Source organism: Equus asinus, chromosome 1, assembly GCF_041296235.1.
Source record: "Equus asinus isolate D_3611 breed Donkey chromosome 1, EquAss-T2T_v2, whole genome shotgun sequence".
Lineage (NCBI taxonomy): Eukaryota > Metazoa > Chordata > Mammalia > Perissodactyla > Equidae > Equus > Equus asinus.
The window spans coordinates 122,471,353-122,495,050 of NC_091790.1; the positions used below are offsets into that span (position 1 = coordinate 122,471,353).

General features: G+C 37.1%; 1 protein-coding gene and 1 pseudogene across 4 annotated transcripts in view; both read left to right on the forward strand.

Annotated features, from left to right (window-relative positions):
• ADGB (androglobin) overlaps positions 1–23,698 on the forward strand; it is a 172,883-nt gene that overhangs the window by 130,702 nt on the left and 18,483 nt on the right. For 2 of the 4 annotated variants that reach the window (XM_070506834.1, XM_014850646.3), the window contains exons 30-31: positions 16,580–16,752; positions 23,340–23,519. In XM_070506834.1, the coding sequence (XP_070362935.1) occupies positions 16,580–16,752; positions 23,340–23,519 (353 nt within the window). The remainder of the gene's footprint in view (positions 1–16,579; positions 16,753–23,339; positions 23,520–23,698) is intronic. The other 2 variants (XM_070506839.1, XM_014850647.3) reach the window with 1 other exon arrangement.
• Positions 18,818–21,728, forward strand: LOC106837225 (calcium-independent phospholipase A2-gamma-like; annotated as a pseudogene).

Consider the following 23,698-nt stretch of genomic DNA (forward strand, 5'->3'; position numbering starts at 1 on the left):
CATATAGCCCAGGTGTGTAGTAGATTACATCATTGAGGTTTGTGTAAGCACACTCTATGATGTTTGTACAACAATGAAATCACCTAACAATGCATTTATCAGAAGGTATCACCATCATTAAGTGAGACACGACTGTAGTTAAATTCAGAGTACTAAAATATTGTAATGGTGGTGAGAAAATCACTTATAAATCTGGAATGAAGGTTAAAAGACAAAAGTATTGAAAAATAAATTTAAATAAAGTAATTTGTTAGTGATTTCACAAGTTAAAACTATGTAAGTTGTGAAATCAAAAACATGAAATGAGAGGGAGAGTAAAAATGTACAGTTGTAGTATGCATTCAATTTTAAATTGTTATCAACTTAAAATAGATTGTTATAAATATGTTTTATGTAACTTTCATAGTAACCACAAAGCAAAAACGTATACTAGATACACAAAAGAAAAAGAAAAAGGAATCTACACATATCACTATAGGAAAACATCAAGTCACAAAGAAAGAGAGTAAGAAAAGAAGAAAGGAACAAAGGAAACAAAAAACAGGTGCAAAACAATGAACAAAATGACAAGAATTCCATATATATCAATAATTGCTTTAAGTGTAAATGGACTAAATTCTCCAATCAAAGGACAGAGAGTGGCTAAAAGATAAAAGAAAAAACAGACCCAACTATACACTGACTACAAGAGACTCATTTCAGTTTTAAGGACACACAGAAACTAAAAGTGAAGGGATAGAAAAAGATTCCATGCAAATTAAAACCAAAAGAGAACAAGGTAGCTATACTCATATCAGACAAAATAGACTGTAAGGCAAATACTGTAAGAAGAGTCAAAGAAAGTCACACATAATGATAAAGAGGTCAATGCAACAAGAAGATATAGCATTTGTATATATTTATGCATCCAACATAGGAACACCTAAATGTATTAAGCAAAAATAAACAAAACTGAAGGAAGAAATAGACAGCAATACAATAATAATAGGAGACTTCAATTCTCCACTTTCAACAATGGAGATAGACCATTCAGACTGAAAATCAATAAGGAAACATCAGTCTTAAATGACATGTTAGATCCAATGGATTTAAGAGATATTTACAGAAAATTCCATCCATCAGGAGAAGAATACACATTCTTCTCAAATTCACGTGGAACATACTCCAGGATAGATCATACAGTAGGCTACAAATAAGTCTTAGTAAATTTAAGAAGATTGAAAACATATCAAGCATCTTTTCCAATCAAAATGGTATGAAACTAGAAATTAATTATGACGAAAACTAGAAAATTCACAAATATGTGTAGATTAAACAAAATGCTATTGAACAACCAATGGGTCCAAGAAGGAAGTAAAAAATATCTAGAGACAAATGAAAATATAAATACAACATACCAAAATGTATGGGATGCAGTAAAAACAGTCTTAAGAGAGAAGTTTATAGTAATAAATGTCTACATTAAGAAAAAGGATCACAAATGTACAATCTACCTTTACACCTCAAGAAACTATAAAATGAAGAACAAACTAAGCCCAAAGTTAATAGGTGGAAGGAAATAACAAAGATCAGAAAACAAATATAAAATAGAAACAAAAAGAAAATGCAAAAGGTAAATAAACTAAAGCTGGCTTTTTGGAAATATAAACAAAATAGACAAACTTTTTTCTAAACCTACCAAAAAAAGAGAGAAGACACAAATAAAATTAGAAATGAAAGAGGAGACATTACAACTGATACCACAGAAATACCAAAGGATCATAAGAGACTACTATGAACAATTATATTGGACAACCTAGAAGAAATGGATAAATATCTAGAAACATATAAGCTACTAAGACTGAATCATAAAAAAATAGAAAATCTGAAGAGACCAATTATTAGTAAGGAGATTGAGTCAGTAATCAAAATTTCCAACAAAGAAATGTCCATTACCAGAAGATTTCACTGGTGAATTCTACCAAACATTTAAAGAAGAATAAATACCAATCCTTTCCAAATTCTTCCAAAAAATAGAAGAGGAGGGGGCTGGCTGAGTGGTGCAGCAGTTAAGCTCACAGGTTCCACTTCAGTGGCCCGGGGTTTCCTGGTTCAGATCCTGGATGCAAACCTATGCATCGCTTGTCAAGCCTTGCTGTAGCAAGCATCCCACATATAAAGTAGAGGAAGATGGGCACGGATGTTAGCTCAGGGCCAGTCTTCCTCAACAAAAAGAGGAGGATTGGTGGCAGATGTTAGTTCAGGGCTAATCTTCCTCAAAAAAAAAGAAAAGAAAAAATAGAAGATAAGAGAAAACTTCGAAATTCATTTTACTAGGCCAGGATTACCCTAATATCAAAACTAGATAAGGACACCACAAGAAAAGAAAATTAAAAGCCAATATCCTTGATGAACATAGATGCAAAATTCCTCAACAAAATACAAGCAAACTGAATTCAGTAATTAAAAGGGTCCAACATCATGGGGGCTGACCTGGTAGCATAGTGATTAAATTTGTGCACTGTGCTTTGGTGGTCTGGGGTTCACAGTTTCAGATCCTAGATGCAGACCTAGCACCACTTGTTCAGCCACACGGTGATAGCATCCCACATAAAATAGAGGAAGATTGGCACAGATATTAGCTGAGCAACAATCTTCCTCAAGCAAAAAGAGGACTGGCAACAGATGTTAACTCAGGACTATTTTCCTCCACTCCCCCCAAAAACATGCATCATACACCGTAAACAAGAGGAATTTATTTCAGGGATGCAAGGATGGTGCAACATCTGCAAATCAATCAATGTGATACCCAGTGTTAACAAAATGAAGGATAAAAATCATATGGTCCTCTTGATAAACATAGAAAAAGCATTTGACAAAATTCAACATCTATTCATTGATAAAAACTCTCAACAAATGGATATAGAGTGAACTTACCTTAATATAAAAAGTCCATATATGACAAGCCCACAGCTATCATCATACTCAAAGATCAGGAACAAGACAAGGATGGCCACTCTTGCCACTTGCCTACAACAATGTACTAGAAATCCTACCCAGGGCAATTAGGCAAGAAAAAGAAATAAAAGGCATACAATCTGAAAGGAGGAATTAAAACTGTCTATTTGCAGATGATATGATATTATTTGTATAAAACCCTAAAAACTCCACCAAAAAACTGTTAGAACTAATAAATGAATTAAATAAAGTTGCAGGATACAAAGTCAACATACAAAAATCAATTGTATTGGAAACACTTATAATGAACTATCAAAACAAGGATTAAGAAAACTATGCCATTTTCAATTGCATCAAAAAGAATAAAATACCTAGGTATTATTTAGCAAAGTAAGTGAAAGGTCTGTGTACTGAAAACTGTAAGACATCAATGAAAGAAATTGAAAACAAATAAAGGAAAGATATTCCATGTTCATCGATTGGGAGAATTAATATTTTTAAAATTCCCATACTAACCAAAGCCATAAATAGATTCAATTCAGTACCTATCAAAATTCCAATGGCATTTTCCACAGACATAGAAAAAAAAAAATCTTAAAATTTGTATGGAACTACAAAAGACCCTGAATAGTCAAAGCAATCTTGAGAAAGAAGAACAAAGCTGGAGGAATTACACTCTCTGATTTCAAACTATATTATAGTGCTATTGTTATCAAAATAGTATGGTATTGGCATAAAAATAGGCACATAGACCAATGGAACAGAATCAAAAGCCCAGAAATAAATCCATGCGTATATGGTCAATTAATTTATGACAAAATAACCAAGAATATACAATGACAAAAGGAAAGTCTCTTCAATGAATGGTACTGGGAAAATTGGACAGCCACATGCAAAAGAATGAAACTAGTCTCCTATCTTATACCATACTCAAAAATTCAAAATGGATTGAAGACTTGAACATAAGACCTGAAACCGTAAAATCCCTAAAAGAAAATATAGGGGGTAAGCTGCTTGACATCAGTCTTGGCAATGATTTTTTGCATTTGACACCAAAACAAAAAGCAAAAATAAACTGGCAGAACTACATCAAACTAAAAATGTTCTGCACAGCAAAGGAAATCATGAACAACATGAAAAGGCAACCTATGGAATGGGAGAAAATAATTGCAAATAAAATATCTGATAAAGGGTTAATATCCAACATATATAAAGAACATATACAACTGAATAGTAAAAAAATCTAATCTGATTAAAAAATGAGTGGAAGAGGGGCCAGCCCCTGTGGCCTAGTGGTTAAGTTTGGCATCAGCAGCCCAGGCTCACTTCCTGGGTGCAGAACTATACCACTCATCTGTCAGTGGCCATGCTGTGGTGGTGGCTCACATACAAAAAGAGGAAGGTTGGCAGCAGATGTTAGCTCAGGGCAAATCTTCCTCATTAAAAAAAAAATGGGTAGAAGAATTGAATAGACATTTTTCCAAAGAAGACATACAACTGACCAACAGGTACATGAAAAGATGCTCACCAGCACTAATTTTCAGGGAAATGCAAGTCAAAATCACAATGAGATATCACCTCACACCTGTTAGAATGAGTATTATCAAAAAGACGAGATAGCAAGTATTGACTAGGATGTGGAGAAATGGAAATCCTTGTGCACGGTTGGTGGGGTTGTAAATTGGTGCAGCCACTATGGAATGCAATATGGAGGTTCCTCAAAAAATTAAAAATAGAACTACCATATGATCCAGCAATTCCACTTCTGGGCATGCATCTGGAGAAAATGAAATCACTATCTCAAGGAGATAACTGGGCCCCCATGTTCACTGCAGCATCATTTACAACAGCCCGGACATGGAAGCAACCTGAGTGTCCATAAAAGATAAATGGATAAAGGAATTGCGTATATATACATATGGAATATTATTCAGCCATATAAATAAGGAAAACCTGTCTTTGGCAGCAACACAAATGGACCTTGAGGGCATTATGCTAAGTGAAATAAGTCATATAGGAAAGACAAATGTTGTATGATCTAATTTATATGTGGATTCTAAAAAAATTGAACTCAGAAACATAGAAGTAGTTGCTGGTTTCCAGAGAGGGGACTGGAGTGGAGAAAATGGATGAAGGTGGTGAGAAGGTACAAGCTTCCAGGTATAAGATAATTAAGTTCTGTGGATGTAAAGTACAGCATGGTGACAACAGTTAACAACACTGTATTCTATATTTGAAAGTTGCTAAGGGAGCAGATCTTAAAAGTTTTCATCACAAGAAAAATATTTGTAACTCTGTGAGGTGAAGGATGTTAGCTAAACTTATTGTGGTAATCATTTCACAATATAAACATATATCATTATATTGTACGCTTTAAACTTATGTTATATGGCAATTATATCTGAATGAAATTTGAAAAAAGAGAGTTGAAAATTTATATCCACACACAAACCTGCACATGGATGTTTATAGCGGCCTTATTCATATTTGCCAAAACTTGGAAGTGACTAATATGTCCTTCCGTAGGAGAATGGATAAATACACCATGGTATATACATGGCTATCAAGCCTCGAAAAGATATGGAAAAACCTAAAATGCATATTACTAAGTGAAAGAAGCCAATCTGAAAAGGCTACATACTGTGTGATTCCAACTGTATGACCTTCTGGAAAAGGCAAAACTATGGAGACAGTAAAAAGATCACTGGGGGCTGGCCCCATGGCCGAGTGGTTGAGTTCACGCGCTCTGCTTCAGCAGCCCAGGGTTTCGCCAGTTCGGATCCTGGGCGTGGACAAGGCACCGCTCATCTAGCCATGCTGAGGCAGCATTGCACGTGCCACAACTAGAAGGACCCACAACGGAAAATACACAGTTATGTGCCGGGGGGCTTTGGGGAGAAAAAGGAAAAATAAAATCTTTAAAAAAAAAAAAAAAAAGAAAAGATCACTGGCTGCCTGGAGTTGAAGTGGGGGAGGGACGCGTAAGTGGAGCACAGAGGAGTTTTAGGGAGGTGAAAATACTCCGTATGATACTATAATGATGGATATGTCATTACACGTTTTTCCAAACCCATAGAACATACAACACCAAAAGTGAGCCTTAAGGTAAACTATGGACTTTAGATGATTATGAATTGTCAATGTAGGGTTATCAATTGTAACAAATCATCCACTCTGGAGGGGATGTTGCTGATGGGGAAGCTGTACATGTTAGGGGTAGGGAGTGTAGAGGAAGAAATCTCTGTACCTTCCTCTCAATTCTGCTGCGATCCTGAAACTTCTCTAAAAAAATAAAGTCTTAAAACAAGGGGCATAGCGTAAAAAGTAAAAGCCTCCATTCTTTCTTGGATTCCATAATCCCAGTTCAGATACCCATGGGAACCACCGTCAAAGCTTGCTTTTTTATTTTCCAGAATTTTTAATGCCTGTACATCCTACCTCTGATCAAGATACAAATTCTTAGGTCATCCTCTAACAGACAGTTTCCTTCACTCATTTATTGTCTACTAGAATGCAAGCTCCTCAGGCCAAGAAGTTTTGTAGATTCTTGCCTGTTTGATCTCCTGCGTTCCCTGTAGTGCAGTCTATGCACACCGTAATCACGCCATAACGTATGTTGAGTGAGCGAATGAAAGGATACTTTTATTACTGTTGCCCGTATTCACTAATTGTCGAAAACTGTGTTCACGTGTTTGCTTGCTTGTACAATCTGCATGGACCTGACCATTTGAGGAGTTAGTAGAGGTTTGTTTATTACCGAAGTTAGGAGAAAATTCTTATTATTGAGCTAAACCTTTATTAGAAGGAACAGATTCTAGTGTAGGACATAGAATTCAAAGAAAATTTATAAAAGTAAATGACCCTGAGAGTCCCCACTTCCTTTAGATGAATCGAGTGTGTGACCCTAGAGCAGATGGCACTCTGCGGGAGTCCTTCACCCGTCTGCCTCCCCCGCTGGACCCCTCTCTCTGGCACAGGGATTCTGTCTGCCTCAGCCTCATGGTTGTATCTCCTGAACCAGAGAGAAGCTGTTAGTAAAAGTTTAGGAGACAAATGCATGAACGTGCTATGCCAGGGACAGCAGGAGAGTTTAAATTGTAATGGTGACCCGGCTGCTGTCTTGAAAAGATTCTGGGGCCGTGTCAGGGTCAGCAAGAAAGTGTGTGATCCTTATCATCGTCTAACACGGACACCCGCAGAGAAAGGGGTAGCACCAGAGCCAATACTGGCCCCCTGTTTGCTGTTCCTATCTGTTGTATGCATAACCCGCAGGGCAGGAGCTCAGGTGCCCCCGGGGCCAAAATTTGCTCTTTGAACCAGTGGCTGTGCTGCTGCTTTCCGGTGATACACACGTAAAGCCGGGCAGACACCCTCTCGCGCATGCCCTAGGTAAACTCACGGAGTATGAATTTTGCTGAGGTGTCTCTTCATTCTGCCTCAACCTCCCCTCCAGCAGGCAACACCCCCATTGCCCAGCACCACTGAAAGTATCTGAAATATGGAGCAGGCAAGACTTCAATCTAGAATTCTTGTCTACACGAAGAGAACACAATTAATGTATGAATAAACGTCATGTGGACACTGAAAACTCCTTGCAGGCCACCTCTCGACCTGAACACGTCCTTTGAGCTGCCCCTCGGGGATGCAAGGCCGTTGGCTTCTGCTCTCACTGCCCTTGTGGCAGGCTCCCTGGGCCCGTGCTTCAAGTCAGTGCTCTTCTCTGGGTCCTCAGCCAGGAAGCCTGCCTGACCCCACCTAATTAATTCTCTCTAGTTCTGCCTTACGGATTACCCACAGCTATGAATTTGAGTTCTTTAAATATTTTGGAATCGACCATCCACACCTACAACGTTCTAATGGAAAATAAAGGGGGAAAGCCATTACTTTTTATTTATTTATTTTCCCCTTTGCACCTTCCCATGTTCTCTTTCTCTATATTCTTTTCCTGCCAGCTGTCACTTTCGGTCTCCTTGAGGTTAGTCATTATCTTCACCTCCTGTAGTCCAAAGGAACACCTCTTACTGTGCCAGAAAAGTGCAGGTCTCTTTTTCTGTATGAGTCAATGGAAATCTGATTGAAATAATGGATGGTGCAAATTATTAGGTGGCTTTGTGTCCCCCTCCCGTAAAGAAGTAGACAGTATGTGCTTGATGCCTATTGGATTAAATATTTTATGCTAAAGATCCATGTGCAAATAAAATATTCACAATTATAGAAATACATCAAAATAATAGAGAAACTGCAGAGTTTTGTGTGTACGCATGTGTGTATTATATGTGTTCGGCTAAGCTATTCTGATTTCTTTTCTTACTTTTCAAGGAAAATTCTCAGTACCAGTAGATTTTACATTACATTTCTGAGTACCAAGGATTTTAGTAGATCAGAATGAGAATCAAACCCCCTTTTTTTCCATATGTGGGCTCTTCCATGAGTTGCCTGTGGTTCTTTATACTTCTGACTTCTATGTTACAATATTCTGTTATGCCTGTCTCGATAAGCTAAAAATAGTCACGCTACTGCTGTTTATAGCAATTATAAATGTGAACTCAGATCCCACAAGATAGGCAATAAATAATCTTAGCATAAGTCATGAAAAGAAAACAATGGAAACAATCTCTATTAAGTTCAACTGAGGATCTTGTTCACAGGATTTCTGAATAATGTCCTATTTCTGAATAACGTTCAAAGAGATACAAGAACATGCAGTGATAAAGGAAGGAAAGTTTGTAGTGACATTTCAGGTTTTCGGGGAAAGATCGCACCATGTAATACAACGCTGTTAGAAGAGTGAATGAGTTGCTTTCTTTTCATCTCTCCAAAGTAAACTTCTAATGTCTAAAAAGGTGCAAAAAACCTTAAAATACCTTAAGTCCAGTCAAATGTATATTTTTAAATTTTCATGTATATTTTCTTCAGTAATTAGAAATTTGTTTCCAATGTATGTAAGTTGTGTGAATTATGTGAAATTATGTAAATTGGGGTATTTAGGAAAAGAAGAAATGACCCTTTGAAATAGAGGGGTCAGGGGGAATACTTTGTACCATGAAGTCTTGAAGAATACCAAGCAAGGGAAATGAACTGTTGCCCTGGAAGTAGGAGTGGTGAGGAGAATGTGTCTCAGAAGAGACCCAGGAGCCCGTTTTAGACACACCTGACCCACAGGACCACCCACCAGGCATCAGGTGTGGCCAAAGAGAGGCTGATTCTTGTCAGATGAGCATGACAAACAAAGGAACAAGGAAAACCCTGTGCACATGTCTGGATATTCAAGGCCATTCCCCTCTCCTTCTAGGTCAGAAATGGCGGAGAAGAAAGATTCAGAAATGTCTGCCTAAGCTTAGCTCACACAGATGCATTATTGTTAATATGAGGATTTTGTCTACCGTTAGACATTGGCAACCCTAAATTGCTACCACTCTTCAAAAATACATGAGTGGATGGGAGAGGGAAAGGGGTGTGCACAGAAAAAGAAACGAAGAGTATTTACCAAAAATGTTCAAGTGATTATTTCTGGGCAGTAGAAGTATTAGTAATCTTACTTTCTCATTTACATTTTCCAGGATCTAAAAAGAAAATTAAATTTAAAATTAAAAATGTAAAAACCAGAAGTTTTAAATGAGCACATGCTATTTTAATAAAAAAATTAAAAGAATATACATTTATTTTGTAAACAAAAAGAAAACTCTGGAAAGACCTAGAAGTTCAATGAATACAATTATGGTTTCTTTTAATACTATTGCATGCCTCTTACTCTACTAAGTATTTTCATGTATTACAATTCTCACAAAAACTCTGGGAGGTAGGTATTACCACCCTGATTTCACAGATGAAGAAATGAGGCTTCAGTTTTGTGAATAATTTGCCTAAGTTTACAAAGCTAGAAGGGGCAAAGTGAAGATTTTAACCTAGATCTGATTTACTAAAGCCCAGAACCTTTCCAGTGTACCCTGTCGGCTCTGTAGAGACGTCCCAGCCAGCAGTGTTGCCACAGTCGTGACGGCGGTGCTGGGAGTAGCTGCTAACATTTCTGCCAGATGCTTTCTAAGGGCTTTCCATATACTGATCCAATTAATCCTCACGATAAACCTACAAGGCAGATGCTGTTACCATTATCATTTTACAGATGAGAAAACTGAGGCGCGGACCATTTATGTGACTTGCCCATGGTTACACAGCTAGTGACTGCCAGAACTAGGATCTTGAATCAGAATTAATGATCCAGCAAGGTCTTTTGAAAAGGAAAAATATATATATATATGGTAGTGTCAATTTCAGATCTTTATTGCGTCCTTGATACATGTATTTATTTAGGGAGCTGTCTATATTTCTTCAGTGAACATAAAACTTTGTGTAAAGGGTTTGATTATATTTTTCCTTAAGAGTTATTGTTTCTCAAGTTCAAGTTGTCCAACACAGATGGATTTCCAGTAAACAAACCACTATCACAAGCTATCATATTTAATACATTTAAGTATATTAATCAATACATGTTAAAATCTTAAAGGAAAACAAAAGAAAAATATTAATATGTGAGAGGAACACAGTATTATAATGCGTGAAATAGAATACTGTAAAAACATAGAATTGAGTAATGGTACAAAATTAATAATATGAATTAAGTTTTTAAAAGAAAGTCAATATTAAATGGAGAAATACAGCATAGCAGATAAAGTACCCTAGGTTTAGTTGCCTGAACACAGGTTATTTATCACCCATAAAATTAGAATAATAACTCTTATCTTTCAAGGCTGTTGGGAAGGTTCAAGATAATATATACAAGGTTCCCAGAACCTACTAGCACTCAGAAAATGGTATTATCATTATCATGTATTCCAACCAGAAAATAAGTCTTCAGGAATAATTATATGTCTTCTTTTTTGACATTACATTTGACAATTTTATGTGTGAATGAGCTTCTGCTAAAATTAAATTACACCTGCATTGCATAATACATTAATTGCTAAAAGCAGCAAGCAATGAAATTCAGAATTAAGTTTTATTTAAAATGACCCAGGAAGATTTTCTATTTGAAAGAATATATTGGCCAATCTTTTTCAAAGTTAAGCAACTTTTGAATTTGAAATAGTCTCTAATATCATGTCTCTGATATCATGTTTATAAATGTGGATTTTTAGGTAGCCACTTTGTTCAAACTAAAACATATCAATATATCAACTTCTATGAGCCAATTATATTTACAACACAGAACCTAAAAACTTTGATTTTTAGGGTATGATATATTTTAGAAAAATTAAGTTACTAATGTCTTCACATTATAACAGCTTAGTTTCAATTATAAGTACTATATCAAGAAGAAATTGGTCAAGTATTTTTTTTCATTACCACATTGGTGACCTAATTTTAAAATTTCTTTTTCTCTTTTCTTGCTGAGGAAGATTAGCCCTGCACTAGTATCTGTTGCCAGTCTTCCTCCACTTTATATATGGGTCACCACCAAAACATGGCTGATGAGTGGTGTAGGTCCTCACCCAGGATCTGAACCCATGAACCTGGGCTGCTGAACTTAACCACTATGCCACGGGGCCAGCCTTGTAATTTAAAATTTTACGTGCATCCTGAAGTCCATGGAAATGTTGCGCCATTTATTCATTTAAACTCAACATTTAATTTCTATGAAAAATAAAATATGTAATTTATTGCTTTTTTCAAAAATTCTCACCTGTATAACCCATAATAAAAAGTAAGGCCTGAAATCTAGCTATGTACAATTTAAGATATTTGTGTCAAAAATTTTTACAAAGCTTGGTTTCTGGTTACATGAGGCAACAGTGCCACCTTTAGTTACATTTCAATATCTAAGTTTCAGTAAAACTTGCTTACGAAGACAGCTGACTTTCACTTAAGGAAATAGAAATTGGAGGACCTTGAGCCAGTAGTACTTAGTGATATCCTTGTAATTAGCAATGTCGTTATTTTAAAGTCCTTTTGCTAATATATTACATTTTAGTGTTACTGGACTGCAACTTTGAGGATCTAATCTCTTTGCAAAAACACATATAAACTTTGTTTATCATTCTCAATTCAAGGTCTTTGAAGAAACAAAACATTATTAAATACCATATATGTATATATATTCCTGTTTATATTTACCCAGTGTGATTATGTTAGGCAAACGTACACTTTGTCCTAAACAAGTATTCTAGTTTAGAAATTGTGTTAATGTTCAAATCCCAACCAGTTTTTAATTCTTGTATTTATAAATCTAAGCACTGAATTTTAATCATAAATTCAAAATTACATTTCTATAATTTTTATAAGTTGCATTATCCACTGAAGATTTCTGTCTAGTGTATTCTGGGTACATGTAAGATGACGTAAGAGGAAACCGAAAGGCATAATGCTGAAGATTTTTATGAATTCATTTTATCAAAAGATACTCCCTGAGCATTTCCTCTCTGCAAGAGATATGTTAGTTTATTCCAATAGTTGTTTCCTCTACAGTTCTGCCAGCTACATGAATGTACAGTGTGGGGGCCGCATTTTTCATAATTTTTGAATTAGTAGTTTTTAAAGCTGTAGATTCCTCACCCCCATATCAGATTAAGGATTTGGAATCTCTGGGGTCTGGGCTTTGAGATCTACATTTTACAGGCTCCCTGGGTGATTTATACATTCATCAAGATTGAATCTGTGTGTTACAGTAAGCACAGCATTACTGGTACCAGAGTTGTCTGGCAGCCCAAGCTGAAAAGAATGAGTTCTTCTACTCCAGTTTTTTATTTTATTTTATTTTTTATTTTATTTTTTGGGGGGAAGTTCAGCCCTGAGCTAACATCGGCCAATCCTCCTCTTTTTACTGAGGAAGACTGGCCCTAAGCTAACATCCATGCTCATCTTCCTCTATTTTATATGTGGGACGCCTACCACAGCATGGCTTGCCAAGTGGTGCCATGTCTACACCCAGGATCTGAAACAGTGAACCTTCAGCTGCCGAATCGGATGTGCGAACTTAACCATTGCACCACTGGGCCGGCCCCCTACTCCGGTTTTTATGAGGTTCTTTTTTTCCTAGTACTGGCCACAAGTGAGACTCTAAAATGCAGTTAACTACTGACTCTGCTGGCATTGAGATCTCTGGGACTTGGATTTTATTGGAGCAAGAAGCTGAGATGGCGCCTGCAGCCACTGAGACTGGTTGAAGCCCAGTTACCTCACACTGGGCTTAACATGAGGGTCTGGTACCGTACCATCTGTGTGAAGCAGGGCAGCATGAGGAGGCTCTGAGAGGGAGCTTCACTGCCGTGCAAGTAATGTTTCTTCAACTTCAAAGTTTTTGGCTGACCAATGATACCAAAAAACCAAGGAGAAAATGTGTCCTCTGCAGCCTTTCTTACGGTTTATCCTGGGTTTTTGATAAAAGATGATTTTACTGTGTGGCTTCCTATAAAAATCTTTGTTTTCAACTCTTCTTTCTTCTTCTCTTGATCCAGTTTCTATGACTCATCATCTCTACCCTTACGTCCTGTCCTTCCTCTTATTTAAATAACCTTCTTCTCTTTCTGCGGTCTCATTTTTCTCACTTTTCTGCTCACAAGTTAAATCAGTCCATTTTTGACTTGTCATACTCATTACACTCAAGAGCTGAGCTTCTTAGAATGGAATCTCACCTTCCTCCACAGAGCTTTTTGTAATTCCATGCTCTTATGGCAAGTTCTCCAGGAACCGTGAGAGACCTGGCCTCTGTGAATTCTTTGTTCTCTCAGCACTCTGCCCCAGACAAACAACAGGCAGAGGTAATACACGAGGTTCAGATAATCAAACGAATCCAGGGGGACATCAGTGAAAATGGCAGAGTGAGGACTATGAAAATTAGCTTCTCCATAAAAACAATGAAAAAGCTGGCAGAAATGATCAGAATCAACTTTTTTGGAACTCTGGAAATTAGCAAAGGCTGTATTCAAGAAAAATATCCAAATCTCTTTAAAAACAGTGAGGTACATGTCATGTTAACTTGCCCTAGTCTCATCCACTGGTCTCCAGCTCGGTAGTAACCTTGAAAAATAATATCCTCTATTTCTGATGCTGGTTGGCAGCCATCAGAAAGAGTAAAAGTAAACTGGGTCTGTTTTAAAGTCTCATTCCCAAAGACTTATTATTATTTGACTTGTCTGGTGATATCCTGGAAGGCCTCAATTACAAGGCTGACTCAAAACCAACTCAGTTACAAGCCTTCTTCCCAGGATGGGAGATAATCAATTGAGATTACCCAGTCTGAGGAACATTTTAAAAAAGAAGGAATGAAGAAAAGGGAACAGGAACAAATCCTCAGAGACTTGTGGAACACAATCATGCACACCAAAATATGCATAATGGGAATCTTAGAAGGAGAGGAGAGAAAGTTGTAGAATGGCTATTTGAAGAGATAATGGCTGAAAATGTCCAAAATTTGATGAAGAACATCAATTGGAAATTCAGCTAGCTAAACACACTCCAAATAGGATGAACTCAAAAAAATCCATAGGTAGATACAGTATAATCAAACTATCTAAAGACAAAGATAAAGAATCCGGAAGCGGCAATAAAGAAACGATTTGTCATATGTAAGTGATCCTCAATAAGACTAGCAGCAGATTTTTTGTCAAAAACTGTAGAGACCAGAAACCATTGGATGAGATTTTCAGAGCTGAAAAAAAAATTAAAAAAGAATTCTATATCCAAAAAAACTATCCTTCAAAAATAAAGGAAAAATTAAGGCATTCTCAGAAAAACAAAAACTGAGAAAATTTGCCACTGACAAACATGCCCTACAAGAAATCTTCAGGCTAAAACAAAAGGACACTAGGCAGTAGCTTGAATCCATATCAAGAAATTAAGTGCACCAGTAAAGGTAACTACAGAGATAAATAGAAAACTCAATATGTATGTATTTCTTGTGTGTAAATCTGATTTTCCTCCTATCCATATCAAAAGACAATAGCATAAAGGGATAATTATAAATCTGTTAATGGACACAAATGCAAAAGATGAAATTTGTGATAAAAACAGCATAAAGGGGGGGACAGAACTATAGAAAAGCAAAGATTTTGTATGCTACAGAAATTAAATTGGTTTTAATCCAAACTAGATAGTTATAAATTAAGGCATTAATTGTAATCACCAGGGAAACCACAAAGAAAATAACTAAAAACGTATAGCAAACAAACACAACACAATGGAATTAAAATAGTACAGTGGTAAATATTTATTTAACACAAAAGAGGGCAGTAATAGAAGAATAGAAGAAAATAAAAGATATGACACATAGGAAAAGGAATAATAAAAAAGCAGACATAACTGCTACTGTGCTGGTAATTACATTAAATATGAATTGAATAAACTCCCTGGTTAACGGACAGAGACTGGCTGAATGGGGAACAAAAATGTGATCTAACTATGTGTTGTCTACAAGAGACACACTTCAGTTTCAAAGACATAGATGGTTTGAAAACCAAAAGTTGGAAAAAAAACAAATACCATACAAACAGTAGCCAAAATAAACCTGGAGTTACTGTATTAATACCAGAAAAAATAGACTTTAATACAGAAAACATTTGCCAGAGACAAAGAAGAATATTTTACAAGAGTAAAAGAGCCAATCCAATTATAAACATATATTAACCTAAAAACAGAGCTCCAAATACATGAAACAAAAACTGACAGAACTTCAGGTAGAAATAGATGATTAAACATTAATATTTGGAAATTTAATACTGCACTTGTAATAATAAATAGAATAACTAGCCAGAAAATCAAAAGGAAATGGGAAACTTGAATAACACTATAAGCCAACTTGACCTAACAGATATCTATAGAACACTTTATTCAACAATGGCAGAAAACACATTCTTCTCAAGTACATTTGGAACATTATGTAGGATAGACTATATGTAAAGCAATAAAACAAGTCCAAATAAGTGTAAAAGGATGGAACTCATACAAAGTATTTTTTCTGATTAGAATGGAAGGAAATTAGGAATCCTTAACAAATAAATTTGGGAAATACACAAACATATCCAACACACTCTTAACTTATGGGTCAAAGAACAAATCATAAGGTAAATTAAGAAATATTTAGAGATGAATGAAACAGAAAATGCAGCATACCAAAACTTATGGGATGCAGTGAAAGCAGTGCTGAGGGAAATTAATAGCTATAAATGCTTACATTTAAAAAGAAGGAAGATCTCAGTAACTTAATGTTCCACCTTAGAAAACTAGAAAATTAGAAAAAGAAGAGCCTTCTAAGCCCAAAGCACATAGAAGGAAGGGAATAATAAATATTAAAGCAGAGATAAATGAATCCAGTATCGTACTGGAGATACAAGCCAAGGCAATTAAGCAAGAAAATGAACTGAAAGCATCCAGATTGGAAATGAATTAGTGGTGATATTTGCATAACTTTATGAATATACCAAAACACAATAATTTGCACACTTCAATGGTGAGTTTATGGTATGTGAATTATTTCTCAATTTTATAAAAGGAAGTCACACAAATCTTTATGAAAGGAATGTTTAAAAAAAGAAAAGAAATCCAAACCCCTTTGACTAACACTTTTTCTGACTCGCTTCCTCTGTTCCTACCTGACATGATATTATTGTTATATTATGACTCACTGGTTTCCATTTTCATCTCTCTCTAGCTCATGGAGAAAAACATGAGGAATTAATTACCTTGGGAAGCCCAGATTCCCATGCTATCAGCGAGGGGCAAAAATCTTCAGGAACTTCCAAAACAACAAGAAAAGGCAAAGAAAAGTCTTCTGAGAAAGAAAAGACAGCCAAAGAAAAACAAGCACCTCGCTTTGAGCCTCAGGTGAGTGTGGTACTTTTTCTTATTGAAGTCACTTAATACATATAGGTCCATTGGGTCCCTACTTGCCCATCTCTCCTGAGGACATAACTGAAAAATTCTATCTCCCTCATTCCAGCAACGATCTAGATAAGGACATTTCTTGGATACTGTCTGCAGGCTGCCTTCCCTAGTTTAGTATCAAAAAGCAATAGTTGAACTTTTAGTATGTAATCTAATGGAAGAGACTGAAGGTTAACAGAGAGTTTTAATGTTGGATACTGTATGTGCAGTATTAGAAAGAACTGGTACCAGGGCTGGTCAAGCGGCATAGTGGTTACGTTCACACACTCCACTTCAGCAGCCTGGGGTTTGTGCGTTTGGATCCTGGGCATGGACCTACACACCACTCATCAAGCCATGCTGTGGTGGCATCCCACATACAAAATAGAGGAAGATTGGCACAGATGTTAGTTCAGCGACAATCTTCCTCAAGAAAAAAAGAGGAAGAATGGCAACAGATACTAGCTCAAGGCCAACCTTCCTCACCAAAAAAGGAAAAGAGAAAGAATAGGTACCTATTCCAGCCTCTTCCTAGAGGAGTCAAATCCTGAACCGAGTCAATCAGCAAACATATCATAAGGCAAAAACCAACACAATCTGGTTTTTTTTTTGAAGCTCTAAAGTATGAGAGATGAGGCTGGAGAAGTAAGTGAAAGTGAGATGGAGGAGGGCCTTTAAGCCTCAGTAGAAGGATTGGATTCTATGTACAGCCCAGAGGTCATGATTCCAAATTCCTTCATGGTCACTTAGGTAATTACAATGATTAGAGGTAAGGAAGAGGATGTAGGTGGCAAATTTGAGGAATGTAAGCACAGGCTTAAAGATACTCAAATTCAAGTTATTTAAAAACACTAAACTGAGCAGCCAGCCTGGTGGCATAGTGGTTAAGTTCATGCACTCTGCTTCTGCAGCCCTGGGTTTGCAGGTTCAGATCCCAGAGCTGGACCTACACACCACTCATCAAGCCATGCTGTGGTGATGTCCCACGTACAAAATAGAAGGAGATTGGCACAGATGTTAGCTCAGCGACAGTCTTCTTCAAGCAAAAAGAGGAAGATTGGCAAAAGATGTTAGCTTCGGGCCAATCTTCCTCACCAAAAAATAAAAAATAGCACTAAACTTGTGCCAGCCCTGATGGCTTAGTGGTTAAAGTTTGGCACTCACTGCTTCAGTGCCCTGGGTTCACTTCCCAGTCACAGAACCACACCACCCATCTGTCAGTAGCCATGCTTTGGTGGGCTCACAAAGAAAAACTAGAATGACTTACAACTAGGATATATAAGTATGTAGTGGGACTTTGGGGAGGAAAAAAAAAAAAAAAGAAGAGGAAGATTGGCAACAGACGTTAGCTCAGGGTGAATCTTCCCCTCCAAAAAAAACAAAACGGAGAACGTTTAAGGAAATAAAACCACTAAACTCAAAACAAAATGCCTATGAGGACAACTTGTTCCCACCATTTGTGATCACCTCTTAGGCTAAGCAGGGCTGGGATGTGGGGGGTTTAAGAAGTGTATTGACATGATTAGATTTACATTTCAGATACCCCAATGGCTTTTAAGGGTATGAATTTAATGGGGAAAAGACTAGAAATGGGGAAAACACTCAAGAACTTGCAGCAGAAGTCCAGGCGAAAGAGCATGTGCTTACGAGATATAACTCAAAAGAAAGGAAGAAGAGACAAATAAAGAACTGTCTAGGAAACAAACGAGGTAGGTGGTTATCAGTCTCGAGTGGGTGGTAAGGAAGAAGGAACAAAGGATATCTATCAGGCTTGCAGCTGGATTAACTGAATAGGATGTCGGTACCACTACTAAAGGACAATAAAGGAAAATTAACAAATTAGGAGAAGAGATGATGATCAATTATCCCAGACTTGGGTAAAGGAAAAACCTGTCCACTTGCATTTCCAGGATTTAATTTTGTAGTTGGGGTCTACCCGTGAAAACACTGTGAAGTAAATAAGCTTCACCTGACTTGCTGGGGTTGGGATGGAACTGATGGGGTGGCCCCCGGGCTGCTGCCCTTCTTTTAGTGTTGGGAGCTCAGCCAACGCAGGCCAGCCCCAGTCAATGTCCACAGTGGGGAAAGGGCAAGTTACCGCTGCTGCAGAAGCGGTCGCATCCTACATCTCATCATGCAAGAAGCCTTTGTGTGAAGCGGAAGAGCAAGCAAATGCGTTTCCTGTGTTCACCGAAACATTATGGGAGGATACGTGACATCAGTCTACCACAGGTTTTCATACGAGCAAAATAAGATGTAAATGGACCCAAAGGGAAGCAGAGTTTTACAGCCAGCACTGTTACTCTCCAAACAACCATAGTTTACATACTGGAATTTTGAAACTTAGCGTTTCTGCTCCCAAGAGTCTTATAAGAGTGAGCATTCATATGTCCCATTTTAAAAGTACTTTGAACTTTATTTCAAAGGCTGTTTTAGGCAATCAGAATGAAATGGTTTCACATTTAGTTCAACTTAAATCAAGCTCTTGAAAATTAAGAAACATAGTTAGTGGCTGGTTAAAACATAAAAACATCAAACAAACCATCAAATTTCTGAAAGAACATAGTGTGAAATCAACACAAAAGAATTTTCCAGAAAGGAAAAGTCACAGTATGGATAAAGATGAAGATAGAAGTAGGCAAAGTCTTTTCATAACATGAACGGTATGACCACCAAACTTGGAGAATCGTTCTACTTTTTATCAAGCCATATTAATTCCTGCTTCAAATGTAAGGGCAAAATGTCTCAAAAAAGGAGAATAAACATTTCCAGGACAATTCAGAAATTGAAGGTAAGAACTTTGAAGAAGTAAAAACAAGTTCTCCGTGTCCCGGCGTCCCGACTGGTAAGAAGCTGCGCTCAGAATCTTCTCTATGTGCTGTGGACAAGCCTGCAAGTCCCTCAGGGTCTCCCGGTTTCTACTAAACGAAGCACTGCTGACTTTCCTCCTTGTCCCACTGAAGGTGTACAAGCTTTAGTAGGGGGTTACGTGGGTGGACTTGTCTCCAAAATAAAATAGGATTCAGTCAAAAGGGTCAATCTGAAGAACAGGAAGAGGCGATTAACCCTGAGCAGTCTGTTAGCAAAAACAAAAAAGCAGAGGAGAAATAGCATCTGTCTCTTCAGTGAGAAAAGATTGCACGGGGCAGTACAGTAGTCCCCCAAAACTGTGGAGAATATGTTCCAAGCCCGCAGTGGATGACCACGGGTCACTGAAACCACAGAAAGAGACATCGAGGATAAGCGGGGACTACTGTCTTGATGACCGAACTTGGGCGTTAGGTCAAGCACTGAGGACACCTGATTCAAAGCTCTGCATTAACAGGGTTGAAGAACTTGACTTTTCATCTTCCAGAACTTCCTGAAGGAAAAGGAGTGGCTTCCAAGGAAAGAATTACTCCATATTTATTATGACTGAGACAAATTAAGGATGGCACTCTTCAGGCTGCAGTGACAGAAATTTTGGCCTTAATTGGCTATGCAAATCCAGCGAAAGGAAGAGGTATCTGAATTCTCACAATTGATGACGGAGGAGTGAGGGATGCAGTTGCTCTTCAGATACGGTGAAAGTCAGTTCAACGCACTCGAAAGCCAGCTGTCAGCTCTTTGATTGCATTTCTGGTGTAAGCACAGGTGCCATATTAGCTTTCATGTTGGGATTGTTTCATATGCCCCTGGACAAACATGAGGCAGTTATTATAAATTAGGATCACATGTGTTTTCACAAAATATTGCTGTTGGAATGGTCAAAATGAGCTGGAGCCATGCATTTTATGACCGTCAAATGTGGGGAATTTTCTTAAGGATAGAATGGGATATGCACTCATGATTGAAACAGCAAGAAGTCCATATGTCCAAAGGTAGCAGCATCAAGTCCCATGGTATAAAGTGGGGTAATGCCAAAAGTTTGCAGGTTCAGAAACTATGGTCACCCTCCTGAAGTCAACTCTCACTGTTTGGGAGGCTGTCAGTATAAACTGTGGCAGGCCACTAGAGCTCCACCTGCTGCTTCAGGCTACTGTGCAGAGTGTGCTTTTGGGAAACGATCCCCATCAAGATGGAGGTTTTCTTCTGAATAACCTTTCAGCATTAGCAATGCATGAGTGTAAGTGTTGGCCAGACATCCCATTAGAGTGCATAGCATCCCTGGACATTGGATGTTATGAGTATATGAGAAGCACCATGATATACATGAGCTTGAAAACCACACAGCCTAATGTCATCAACAGTGCTACAGATATAGAAGTCCATGTAATACTCGATAACCTATTACCTCCTGACACTTATTTCAGATTCAGTCCTGTATTGTGTGAAAACATATCTCTAGATGAAAGTCTAAATGAAAAACTTGATCAGATGCAGTTGGAACGGTTGAAGTACATAGAAAGCAATGAAGAAAAGTGAAAAATATTGCAAAGAATGTTGAAAAAATACTGAATCAAGAAAAAAACAATTCTACAGAAAATTAATCATTGGACAAACCTAAAAACTGACTTTCCATTCTTTTCAAAATTGTGATGAATGTATGCATATATTCTCAAAAATGAAACTTGTTCAGGAGACCCACCAAATTTAATAAAGAATTGAGGGTCAGCATGAGTTAACTTTGAAATACTCATGAATTCCGAGGATTCCTGACAAATACAGTGCTTGGACCATTTTGCACAGCACAGAAGGTATTTTTGGTGACAGAATTCATATGGGAATTAGGTTTTTATGACATTAGCAATTAACTAAGCTTTAAGAATCTTAATATTGTGCTAGTTGGTTCTAGCAGATATTGGTATTATATTGTTTAATGTTTGAAAATTTATTAATATATGTGCCAAACAAGAAACTGAAAACCATCATATTATACTTTATATTCTCACTTTAGTCACCATAATCATGTTGAATTTATTTAATCATTGATTTGATTTCATTTGGAAAAGCTAATTTCTTCTTAAATTTACATAACTTACATTTTCACTCACTACATTCTGCAATCCAAATGCTGCCTTTTATTGTAATATCATCTACACGGATGAAGAAAAATGGAATTTTCTTTATCAAAGGACTATTACATTTGAAATATAAAAGAACCAGATACAATTTTCTACTCAAAATTTGCTTATTTCAATATTGTTTAATTAAAAAACATAGGTGAAATTCCAATCAACCACTTTTTTCCCTTGAAACTTCAAGATAATCCTCTGTGTTAATTTTGCTAAATGTAGCTTGAATTTCTCTTTCACTGGCATAAAATCAGTTATTTGAATTCACTTAAAAATATTCTTATCATTAGCAAAATTAAACTATTAAAATTTAAAACAAATAAGCTTAACTCAATCCATTAATTCTTATAAGACATATGGCCCACCCTTGGGTCTGCACAGTGTTCCCTCCTCTGATCAAAACTTGATCGCAAAGAAGTTTCTGATAAACTCACTTATCAAGCAATATGAAAGATGGTAAAAGCTTATGTACTGTGTTTTAAAAGGAAGAAATAGAAGAATTTCCAGTTGTGAGATTTAAGTTCTCATCAGAATATTAGGGGAATATTGTAGAAATCTGGAAGATCTTTTTGGTAACATTAAAATAAAACTGCATGGGAAAACTTTATTCGGTGCCCTCACCAATCCCTGCTTCCTCACCTGTATTATTTCAGATGGATAATTAACATTGCCCAGCTTACGTAGACTGCTAGTAACCACATCTGAGTCAAGCCTTTCCCACTACCAGATTGGCACCAATGGGCCTCACTTATCTAGACATTTTCAAGTCTTGTGGCAATCTGCTCCCAGCCTGTGGTCCATGAAAGTGATCCTATGAAACCTCAAAATGTCGTTCACTTTCATAATGAATATATCTCAAGTGTATCCAGACTCAGAAATAATCAACTATTCCTGCCCTCATTTTTATGAAGAGATGCTATGAGTTAGCCTAAGTGTCATTTAGAACTTTTTTTGTTTACAGCTTTTAGGTAAAATTTGCATAGAGTGAAATGCAGCAATCTTAACTGTACAATTCAATGACTTTTGACAAGTGCATTTACCATGTAACCCATGTCTCTGTCAAGGTATAGATTATAGACCATTTCCTTAAGCTTAGAAATTCCCTCAAACCTCTGTGGGGTGGATTCTGTCATCCCGTACCTCACCTTCAGGCAACAGTTTTGCCTGTTCTGGAATTTTATGCCGATGAATCATACAAGAAGTATTCTTTTGTGCTCAGCTTCTTTATCTCAGTATAATATCTCCCTGTGAGATTCAACCTCGCTGTGGTATACTTCAATAATTTATTACTTTTTAATGGTAAGTAGGATTCAATCATATGAACATATTACAATTTGTTTATCCATTCATCAGTTAATAGATATTTATATCATTTCCTTTTTTTGGCTATTATGAATAAGGCTGTAATGAATGTTCTTGTTCAGGTCTTTTTGTGAATATATATTTTCATTTCTTTTGAGTGAACACTTAGTGAAATTATGGATCATAGGGTAAAATATAGACCCATTGGAAAGGAGAAAAGCATCTGACTCAAAGGTTTTTATGTTATTTTAGCAGATGTCCACTGCCCACTCTCAACAAGAAGACCCAAATAAACCCTACTGGATTCTGCGGTTGGTCACTGAACACAGTGAAGCGGATTCTTTTGAAGTGAAAAAAGATACCGAACGAGCAGATGAAATCCGAGCCATGAAGCAAGCCTGGGAGTCGGCTGAGCCAGGAAGAGCAATCAAGGTCACCTGAGTTTGAAAAGCTGGTCTTTTACTTTCCATTCCTAGGCATGGTCCGAAGGAAGAGCCATGTTGGTGAAACCACATAGTCTCTCCTTTAGCACTGGTGTCTGGAACTGTGTCAGACGTTGACTAACTAAACGTTAAGACCACACTTGGACACATTGTGAAATGTCGCCCTCC